The 11,845-nt window shown below is 41.7% G+C and overlaps 1 protein-coding gene across 1 annotated transcript; it reads right to left on the bottom strand.

The window, feature by feature from the left end:
• Positions 1-5,865: 5,865 nt before the first annotated feature.
• kcnj12b (potassium inwardly rectifying channel subfamily J member 12b) lies at positions 5,866-9,361 on the bottom strand. The gene is made up of 2 exons (XM_079564311.1): positions 8,941-9,361; positions 5,866-7,621 (listed from the first exon to the last, which is right to left on the bottom strand). The coding sequence occupies exon 2, from the start codon at positions 7,529-7,531 to the stop codon at positions 6,299-6,301; it is 1,233 nt and encodes a 410-aa protein (XP_079420437.1). The 5' UTR covers positions 7,532-7,621; positions 8,941-9,361; the 3' UTR covers positions 5,866-6,298.
• Positions 9,362-11,845: the final 2,484 nt, after the last annotated feature.

The following is an 11,845-nucleotide window of genomic DNA, read 5'->3' as shown; positions in this document are numbered from 1 at the left end:
ACCCTATAGGAGCAGTGTAGATGTTCCCCACAGTTTGGTGGCTGGCTCTGCTGTAGGCATTGGAGTGCGAGCCGCCCGGGGTAATCCAATCAGCCTGTTGCTGCTGTAATCAAATACTGTACTTCTGCATGAGCTGCGGGCAGCACTGAGTGATGTGCTCAGCTGGACCCGCAATGTTCCCAGAAGTACGCAACCATGTAGTAAACACTAGTATCAGGCTAACCATAGCCATCATGGAGAGCTGATACAGTAGAAGGTAGTGCGCACATGCTGGCCATCGTAGAGAGTCCAGACAGCTGGAATGTGTTTTGAATGGAAAGCAAAATAAGGTTAGGAAAAAGTCATTCTATTAGAGGCACTTGACCTTTTTTTAAACTTCCCTGGATTAATTGGGGTAGCACATTTGGCAGACGTACAACCGAGTCTTCTCAAAGCACTACAGCGGTTCACTATTCATTCACTCCGTATACTCATTTGTGAGTTACATGTGTAGCCACAGTTGCCCTGGGGCTGGCTGGTAGAACTAGGTGGGTGAAGTGTCTTGCCCAAGAACACGACAACAGTATTATGTAACACTTGGAACTGGTGTCACACTATTGAAATCTGGATTCGTGGACAATGTCTTGAACCCAGTGGCTCAGGACCCTTCTCCGGCCCCTCCTTAAATTTGAAAACATGAAAGTCTGTTATCCAGATTAGGCTTTAATGTATAGTACCTGAAATGATAATAAATGTTAAATGCGTTATATAGTTGGGGCCACTATATACTGCAGCCACTGATGCCCTATTAAACCTAAAAGCAAAAAACAATTCAATATAAACTTAATTATATCTAATCTTGTATCATGGACTTTTCATAGATCTGCTATTCAGGAGCTCGTATTTCTCTAACTGTTGGGTAGTTTCTAATAAGTAACACATTTTACATTTTTCCCCTATAGTGTATCTAGAAGTTTTTTAGACCTAAAATATGTATTATGTATCAGTCTGATACTATCATGCAAACTCTGCCGTGTATTAACACATTGTAAACATACTGTAAGTACTCAGACCCTATTGCAGACTCAGACCCCTGCTGTCTGTCATTTTAGTTTCGCCGCCTCTGAATGAACATACAATCCACATGTCGTGAACTGAAACAGGTTTAGAAATCGGCTATGTAGGTACTGCTGTGATGAAAGTGAACTGAACAGCCCACTCTGCATATCCAGGAGTTCCCCTCTCCACAGTTCCTCCTCCTCCACCTCCCACCTCGGGTAGGAGGCATCCCAATTTATACAAGTTCATCTGAGAACATTCAAGAAATGTAGAGCAGCGGAACTTTCTGAAACTTAAACTATCAGCAATGGCAGAAATGAAATGCACTTACGCAGTAGCCTCTCATCTTACTCTCAGACAGTAACTCTTTTCGGAGCTTTTTCCCTATTACGAGGCACAAGTAGGTCACATTCTAGACCAGTGGTTCACAACCTCTTTCTCTTTCTGGCCTCTATCTTCCCAGTGGATGCACAGTGACAACCCCAGCACCCTTCTCCAACCAGAAAAATGCCTGAATTTTAAGTGAAATGTGTTATCTACATTCAAAAGTTCATTCAAATTTGTAATCAATCTAAAACACATTATAATTTTGTATTATGTATGGACCTGTATGGACCTCTTCTCAGAAGCTCAGGAGATTAGCAAAGTTTTAGAGGAAAATAGCAGTAATTCAGGCTGGAAATTGCCATCTTAGATCAGCGGTATAATGTAATCAACAGGGCTGCTTCTTGCTTTGTAGTGGCCCTGTGTAAAAGTCCACAAGGGGACCCCAAATAACAATGTAATTCCTATGGGAACAACAGGCTGCTGCTACAAATGTCCTGTCACACAACAACTTAAAAACACAATGGAATGGGTCACGACTGGAATAATAGGCGATGTGCATGGATTGGTTTTAGCTTTACTTCCTGTTAGCCAGTGTAGGGAAAAGACTATTTCCTATAAACATTTTGACGTAAATTAAAAATAAAGATTGAAAGAGCAGAAAAAATAAATAAATAAATGTCAAGCCCAGTGTGTTTCACAAAACTTTGTTCCGATGGTGGTGCTATTTTACTCATTGTTTGCGTTGAATTAACGTTAGCCTTTAGCTTCAAGGCTAAAACACTAAAGCACAGAAATCTCCTCTGATGAAGTATTTGCATCATGAGTAAAAGTTTTCAACATTATTCGTAATCAGGGGCGGACTGGCCATATGTCCATTCTGGAAGAGCACAGAAGGGCCACTGGCTCTCGGGCCACCAGTCCCGCCTCAACCGAGCTTTACCCAAATCTAAAAGCTAAAAAGAAAAGCATCAAAATAGCGAGAAAAAGAGGATGAAAAGTCAACAAAAACATGAGAAAAACACGGACGAAAAATGATAGAAAAAATTATTGAAAAAACAACAAAAATATGACAAAAATGTGGCGACGTGACGAAAAGTTTCCATCACTTTTGTAGGTCTTAGCTTTCAAATGAGGCGTTACATTGTTGCTCTCCAGTCGAGAAGCTTTTAGATTTGGGTAAAGCCCAGTATAAAAAAACATGAATTTAAAAGGAATTCCGTGGAGTATGGTGTACCACAAGGTTCAATTTTGGGGCCGTTATTATTTATTATTTATATTAATGATTTTGCTTCTGGTTCTACGTCCACCTTTCCCGCTCTTTTTGCTGATGATACCGATCAAAAAAATAATAATAAAAAGCCGAACTGGGGAAAATGCACTTGTTAATGTTAAGGCGGGTGGTAAGAGGTTAAAATATGTATTTGTGGAAGTGCACAATTATTATTTTTTTTATATAATTTGGGCCATGCTGGTCAGAGTCCAGGGCTGTTTTTCAGTCCCAGTCCGCCCCTGTTCGTAATTATCCAACCGTGCATGTTTTCAGCCACGTACTGTTTTGATATTTATTTCAGTGAGTAGGCTACTTGTGAGTGAGTCTTCTCTAGGAAGTTAGCCTCATGTTGATAGCAAAATTCCAGTTCCAGAGCCAGAATGCTGATATCAAAGTGTTCCATTCTCAATTGGAATTTTTGTTGAAATCCTTAAAAGCATGGGCTGGTCTTGGAGCCACCCTTGCATGATCACATTATAAAGTAGCCCAAAGATGTACATTTGTAGAACAAGTTCTCTGTGACCTTGTGATCGGTGGACCTGCATGGCTTTTACCCAGTGACTTGACCAGATTGCGCTCTTGTTTATTGAGCGGACACACAGCTGTACTCTCCCGACACCGAAATACATATCGGTGACAGATTGGATTTATCCAGTTTTGTGCTACGTGCGCCCTTCTCTAGCGTTCAAGGTTACAGGGCAGGCAAATCAAGTGCCCCTGCCAAGGCCTTTGCACCATTACAGATTCTCCCTGAGTTACGTAAGACTGAAAGAAGAACCCCCTGACCCTCCGCAGATCCCGTCTCACCAAATCTCACCCATAAATAATAATCCAGAGAGGGTGCTACCTCTCCCTTTTTAGATCATCGCTTCAATAGTTTCTCTTGGGTCAAGACTCATATCCACAGGTCCATTGTAAGCAGGTTCATTTTACTTGAGTATTTTTCACAGTATATCACGGCTTTTTGACAGTACAGTTTTGCTTATACTTGAGAAACTGATTATTATTAAAATGGAATGAATATGGCTATAGCATGCACGTCTAATTTATTAAGCCACCCCATCTTAAAAATGTATTTTACTTTTTCTGTTGAGTCAAGATATTCACATTATTATAATAAGGTTCTGTCTGTCAGATTAGATCATGGCAAAACATGAAGCAGGGGCATGTCCAGACACTTTTCACTGGGGTGGCCCATGGGGGCAATTATGCCATAAGGGTGACATCAGGCTGGGCTCGTCTTGAAAACAGCACTAATTTGAGAACTGATTTTAGCATTCTGGTGCACTTAGACGCATGAGTTTATCATTATATACATCAATTTACCCATATTTATTATAGTTAGGCGATATTACTCTAGCACAAATTGTATTGTGAGTGTAGTGGGACCAGGGGTGGCATGTGCTACCCCTTGCTACCCCCTTGAAGCGCATGTTGGTACAAAGACAATCCCTAAGCTTAACACGTATGTACTGCACCACAAAAAGAACTTATAGGATTCCTTATTGGTAATGCATTGTTTATTGTTCAGTCAGCATCGCCTGTCGCTTTGTAAATCATTTTCTCACAATGACACCAAGAAGCCGAGATCGCTTCGAAATGCAATGGAAGACGAGAGGTCAAAGTTGTTTGCAGATGCTATTAAGAGTCCATCGAGCTCAAACACGGCTTACGATAGCATTGTTGGTCAGGTGCCTAGTTGCTACTCAGTCCGAAAGGTTACGTGACCAAAATAAATAAATAAACACCCCCCTCATATGTATGTACACGCGGGGGATGATGGTTGCACAATTGACTAAGGACGAAAGAGCTTTTCTGGAAGCGCGATTTGTTTTTCCCAAGCGCCTGGAGGTCCTCAGCTCATTTGTTCAGCACAAGTCAGCAGGAGATAAAAATACAAATGTGTTGGTGCTTTTGCTGAAAAGGCAGTCAGGTGTTAGGAGTTAACCCAAATGGAGGCTGGACTGTGATGAAACATAGCGGCAAAGCCAATTCATCTCACCTGTAACTACTAAAAGTGTATATGTTCCGACCCAATAGTTTTATTAGCACACCTGTCCTATTTTCCACAAGGGCGCTGGAGACGTTTGTCAAGCTTTGATAATCAGGTTGAAAAATAGCAGGGCTGGCAGCGCAATTAAGCAAAATCTCAATTTTAATGGAGTGGCAAATTAGTTTGGCAGTACAATATCCATGTAAACAACAAAATATCCATATGTCCATGACCCGTAGTTCCCTAAATAGATTGGGACCCAAAAGTGGGTCTCAAGTCCATATCCACTGGGTCCTATTGCTAAAAATAATGATACGTTTTGATTTTGCAGACAGGGAATACTGTACTTTTGATATCATACGCTATTATAAGAGGGTTCAACGCCGGGATGTTTGATTTATAAGTTGAAATCTACATATTTACTTGGGTCACGACTTGTAGGTTGAAGGTGGGCCCTAAAGCGGCACCAGCTGGGAGCCACTGGTTTAGACCTCCACAAACATGTTTTGAAATGCATGCCATTCCTGTAACAGTAAAATGGTTCATGTTTCAGACTTCTCAAATGGTAAGGCATATTTTAAAAGCGCATTGTGACCTGAATTTTGTTTTTCAAATCTTGGTGCTATATTAAAGGTGTATTATGCGACTTTTTATGTGGAAAAAAGAAAGGTGATATTTGTGCATATTTTACCCTGTAGTGACCCAGCGGCTGTATGAGTGGTCAGCATGGCGCCTTTACTTTCGATCACAGCTGTCTCTACAACAATCCAGGATCAATTGTTTGGAAAGTTTTCACTGCTGACGGGCCCTCTCACCAGAAAACCTACAAAACAAGTGATCCTGGAGCGTTGTAGAGACCACTGTGATCGAAAGTAAAGGCGCCATGTTAACCACTCATACTGCTGCTGGGTCACTACAGGGTCAAATAGTCACAAATATCTACTTTTATCACATAACAAGTCGCATAATGCACCTTTAATGTTTATTTAGTGTTAACCGTTTGCATCAAGACTAAGTTTCCACCAGTGAATTCTTTCCGACGCAATGTTGTTGACATGATGCTATTGAGTGTCCATCAGTGACTCACTGCCTTCATGTAATCTTGAGCTATTTATTAATTTGGACAAGACACCACTACTAACTCATAGGAAAATATCGATTCACCAGGAAGTCACGCGTGCTCGACGCTCACGTGCTTATAGCCTATCGTGCCGCCATACCAGCTGTACACCACACTATATCTGATTACAGTCTCATATTGTACTATTTGTTAAAGAGTTGAGAAAATGGCTATCCACAAAGAATGTTTTTAAGTTTAGATGGCGATGAAAAGGGAGATTTAGTTTATTCAGTCTATAACTATCGTTGTGATAAGAAATAGACAACTTACATAATCCACATTGAGATTTTATCTTACAATAAGGTCAGCAGTTCTTAGCAAACTAACTTTCAATTTGATCCTCTGCAAAATACCAAACTATATTTACCCTGTTTGTTAATTCTTTTCACATACTTGTGAAAAGCAAGTATTTCAGTTGTGTTTCATATCAAAATACAGATTTCATACTTAAATACCACTGCTGCTCAGGCCGCAGTGCTCAGGGCTCCTCGTGCCACTGCTCAGGCAGTCACTGGCCCCTGGTTTGTCATGTGGCAGAGAAAAGGATCAGTCAGATCTCGGACTCTCTTCGAGACGACGCATCAGACAAACGCTTTTTCTGCTCTTGATGTTCCTCTGCCTCCTCCTCATCGCGGCTGATGAAGGCCAGCTCATTCTCATAGCAAAAGGAGTTAGCCCCAGAGGTGGGGAACTTCCTCTCCTCCATGTCCTTAGCGCTGCATCTAGGCGTGGATGGTACCTCAAATGTTTTATGGAAAAAAGAGTAGTCTATTCTGTACAGGTTCTTCTCTTCAAAGATGACAGGCTCAAAGCGTTGCCCCCAAAGGATCTCTGAAGGTAGATATGAACTCCGCGCCTGTGTGGTCATGGCAGTGGCCTCCACCAAACCCTCCAGAATGATCACAATCTCGAAATCTGCCGTCTCCAAGTCCTGTTTGCTGATACCAAATAGAGGGCTTTCCTCATCTATCTCATGTATGACCGTAAGGGGAGCAACCAAGAATAGGCGGTCAGTGCCTTTGTCATAGCCCACATTCATGTCCATCTGGTCCAGAGGGATGAACTCTCCCTCCTCGGTGTATCGAGGCTTCACTAGCTGAGCCCTGACGTGAGCTTCTACAATTTGGCTCTTCCTCAGGTTGGCCACTCGAAACATGAGACACAATTTCCCATCACGCATGGCAATGACTGCATTCTGACTGAACAGGAGTGTTTCGGCTCGTTTCTTAGGCCTCGCCATCTTGGCCATTATGGCTCCGATCATGAAGGCATCAATGATGCAGCCAATAATGGACTGAAACACCAACATGAACACAGCCGCAGGGCACTCCTCTGTGACACAGCGGGCTCCATACCCTATAGTGGTCTGAGTCTCAATAGAAAACAGGAACGCCGCCACAAACGACCGCACCATTGTCACACAGGGAGTAAAACTCTCATCATTGTTTTCCATGTCCCCGTGCAGTGTTCCAATGACCCAGTAGGCCAAACCAAACATGAGCCAGGAGAGCACGAAGGCCAGGCTGAAGAGCAGGAACATGAACCTCCATCGTACGTCCACACAGGTGGTGAAAATGTCAGACAAGTACCTCTGCGACAGTTCGTCCATGTTGGAGAATTGGATGTTACATTGTCCGCTCTTACTAACAAAGCGGGTGTGGTATCGACGTCTTGTGTGGATTTTGCCATTGCCAAAAGTGCCAACAGCAGGCATAGTACTGAGTCTGAAGCTTTCGTCTTCACAAGACACAAAGCTGTGGTGGTTGGACCTCTCCACACTCATGCCTCTGCAGGCCGTGTTATTCCTGCTTCATACAACTACGTTCAGATGACCAGGGTCCAGAGCTGGAAGAGTTAGAGGGGAGGCATGTGTCTGTGGAAGATATGGATCAAAAATTAATATGCATTTAGGGTTTAGTAATTCATTTAATTACTTCTTTACATGAGCATTTCAATCAGTAATTCGTAGAACAGGTCTAATGATCACACAATGAAAGCATGATCAATGACTGAACAGCAAGCAACCTAAAATTAACTCTGATCTTACCTCCCAGGCCTTCCACTTTACTCTGTAACCTCATAACCCTAAATAACCTGGGAGTGCAGCTACTTATGAAAACGATTTCAAGACTGATGTTTATTTCCCTAAACATAAATCACTTCTGATCCTCAAATGTAATCTGGCTGTTGCAAACACTCACCCACGGTGTATACAATACATGTTTGTGTAGTTAAACAGGGCAGAAATAGCCAGCTAATCCAATGCCCTGCCATTTTATATGACGTATGATGGTCTAGTCCAACTGGCCGGTGATTAGAGCCACTGGAGGGCTGCCGATTCCCCCCGAGTCTGTGATCTAAAATATGCGTCCCAAAAAACAGGCCTGCCGGATTTTTCCAACAGGATCATGTTGGACCCATTACATTAAACAATTTTGAACTTAATCAAACACAATTAAGTCAGACAGCAACAATAAAAATGTAAGCATATTTGCCTTTAATCATCCATTATATTTAGTACTCATGAAAATGCATGAAACATATAACTTAGGCTATAACCTGGACCAGATTTTTGACCCATGGGCTTTGACAGGAGAGCACAAAATGGAATATCGAGACGAATATCGTCACTACACACTTACAGCACTTATTGTGGAGCACTGGATGCTACTCAGTGCACGGGACTATGATAGGTACATGTATGTAATTATGAATCTATTTTCCACATTCAGTGACTGACATGTACAAAAACATGTGCACCATAGTTAGACCAAGTGGGATCTAGTTTGTACTAAAGCCTTTAAATGAGATCAGAGTGTGGGCAACGCAGATGTCCTTACACTCTGTGGGCATGTGCTCCCCACAAAAGAACAGGTGCAGCATGTTTGGTGGATTTAGTTAAACCCGAAGCATGAACTTTCAAGATTTCAGAATGCAGTCCCACCATTGATAAAACTGAACCCAGCCATAATCTCCCCGACTTCATGGGCATGTGCGCGCGTGTGTCTTTTTAAAACCAGCAGTTCCTCAAAGCTCTAGTTGCTAGGAGGCAGGATGTTGAGGATATTAATATCTAGTATAGTCTGGTGTGCCACGCTTTGCCTGCTGGGCTGTGATCTTAACACCTATTGTTTGCCACCTGACTTGTAAAACCAGTGATAAAAGATAATTTGTATATAAAATTTGGCTTACCTTGTGTGCTGCTGATTTCGTCAATGCCTCTCCAACTTCTTCTGTTGCAAATGTCTCTTGCTGAGTTCTTGCATGTTCCTCAGGCTTGTTATGCTTGGAGACACTCTAAACTCCTCCAGCAGTACTGGCATGTCTTAGCTCGACCACACTTGACGCTTTCGCTCGCTGAAGACAGAACTCATCACTTTCAATCAAAACGCTCCAGGATTCCAACTCCCGGTTTCAATTTGTGAAGTTGACAACAATTCAGATATCCAAAAAAGTGTTCTCAGAGCCCCAAAAACATGGTCCAAAAACAATGTATGGTTATTTTAGGAGTCTTGTCAGTCTTAGCCAGTCTGACACATTGGGAATATCTGCCATCTGATCTAGCTCCGGTGCCGATCCCACTCAGTATCCCACATCCAGTGCTCGAATGCTCACAGCTCTCACCCTCCCTCCCACTCTCCCTCGTGCGGTGTCACTGTAGATAGCTGGCATTTGCAAACTACGAAACACGTCCTCAAACAAGTGTCACACCACGCGGGTCAGCAGTTGTGCTCCACACTGGAAAGTGCATATACGGTTGGGAGGAGACGGACTGTTCACTTGTCAAGGAACTGTAAATGTCTCCTGAGACCTTTTTGAGAACGCAGCAATTGATCACATTACATATGGAAGAAAAGAAGAAAAAAATACATGTAGCAGATTCATGAACTTAGACATATCTTAGTTTTATACAAACCTCAACTCAAACAAGAACAAATCTCACCTAAACTCAAAAACTTGGAGCTGTTTCTGCCAAAGAAATGGCTGCAAACCTGACGATAATAAAGTCCCGTGATGATTTCTGAGATTGTGGTTTTGATTAAATCTTGATTAATTGCTCTAACATTTGTTATATATTTTTACCATCAAGATTCAGTTTCATATTTTACAGAAGCAGCATAACCCCTCCTCACCCCCAAAACAACTCTATTGCAATATGATAAACTGAGTGTTTCCTAAAATGTCATTTGTTTGTGCCTCCAAGCCGCGTGTTTTGTAGAATTGGGTGTTGTAGACCATGGATTGTTCCTGTGGTGTGAGGACTCTAAATAGGTCATGGGTTCGCTTTTGGAGAAGCCAGGCTAGGATGGGTGTGGAGTGCGCTATGGGAACAGTGACGGCACAGTCGATAGCGGGGCCCAGGTCGTTATTTAAAGGCTTTTTCTCTGTGGATGTAGGGGTTCGAAATGGGCCAGGCCCAACTGCATTTGGGGCATAGGCAGCTGCATTAGATGGTGATGAGAGGAAAGTTTGAATAATCACTATTTCCCCACATGTGTTTGATGCCTGGGGTAGTGCATTACTGGCTGTAATGTAAAATGCTATATTATGAGATCAATATGTCGCCTCAAATAGATAAACGGCCATACCATATCGTTAGAGTTACTCTCTTGCATGATACATTAGGACTAAATCGACAAGCTAGCAGAGGGCATAGTGACTCTTTTGTCGTAACACTAAATGATGTAATAACAGTTCAAAATCAAATGACATTTTTTTATTGATGTGCCGCATTTTCTAATCCTTTTCTCAAAAAATTTAAAGCAATCTTTGACAAATGCACATTTGGTGAAGCATTTGTAAAAAAACACATTTCAACATATACAAAGCTTTTCTTTTCTAATTCAGTTGTGTCAATACATTTTTTGTATTGAAACAAAACCTTTCGCTCACCTTAACCAAGACACATGGATGACGTTGAGAGAGTTTATGATGTTTCTTATTACAGATTAGATTATATTTTGCTCTGACGTTATAGCATATGATGTGACGTTAACAGGGCATTAGTCACCTTATTCAGACGAAACCGAGCATGATGTAAACAGGCAGTAAACAACGTTGTCATAAAACATGATGGAGCTACAGTGCTTAATATCTTTCCAACTGAAACTTAGTGTGTAAGTGTTTTATCCATCATTAAGTCCAAGACAGGTAATCGCCTAAATCTCAGGTGAATAGCGTGCGTCTCTCCGGCCTTTTCCACAGATCCACGTGAGACGCCCTCAGAATGACGCCGATTCCGATGTGAACCGGCCGTCCTCCTTACTTTGTGTTTGCTGCGAGCAGTAATTGATCTTCGCATGACTAAATGGGCCACTTATTTTTACAGCCTCAGCAGGTGCATGTGTATTTTGGTGTTTATACCACAGATCCATCATCAGAGTTGCAACATTTGTGGGCCAGCTTGCCCCGCAGGTGCACACTGCAAGGAAGTGTTAAGCCGCTGGACAGAAGATCTTGGTGGGTGGTAACATTCAACCTCTTAACTCCCACCTGAACCGAGCACATTTTCTCCAGTTTGGTTTTACCCCAGTCCAAAAGCTTCTGGGAAAAAAGCTGTGAAAATAGCAATAAAACTGAGACGAAAAAAACAATGATGGAAATGTGACAAAAAAGTGAGAAAACATTGACAAAAAAGTGACGAAAAATTGATGGAAAAGTGGCAAAAATGTCACAAAAATGTCACAAGAAATTGACAAACAAATTGAAGAAAAAATGAAAAAATGTAACAAAAAAATTACAAAAAATGTGACCAAAAAATGACATAAATGTGACAAAAAAATTACAAAAATGTGACAAAAAAATTACAAAATTGTGATAAAAATCTGAAATAAAAAAAGAAAAAAAAATGACAAAAAAGTTACAAAAATGAGTTGATCACCCAACAAAATAATGACGGGGAAAAAAATCTGATGACGTGAGGGAAAAGATCCTCTCGGTTCAGGCAGGAGTTGAGAGGTTAAAATTGCTATACAGGTTTTCTTTCACCATGTTGTATTTTTGCTCTTTAAAATTATCCTGCCTTTGCCAGACTGCTCTCTGTCTATTCTACACAGGTTAATAGCCTGAACACGCGACAGAAGGACCCCCCTGAAAG

The sequence above is a fragment of the Gobius niger genome (assembly GCF_951799975.1).
Source record: "Gobius niger genome assembly, chromosome: 10".
Taxonomy (NCBI): domain Eukaryota; kingdom Metazoa; phylum Chordata; class Actinopteri; order Gobiiformes; family Gobiidae; genus Gobius; species Gobius niger.
This window is presented reverse-complemented; position numbering and strand designations above follow the sequence as displayed.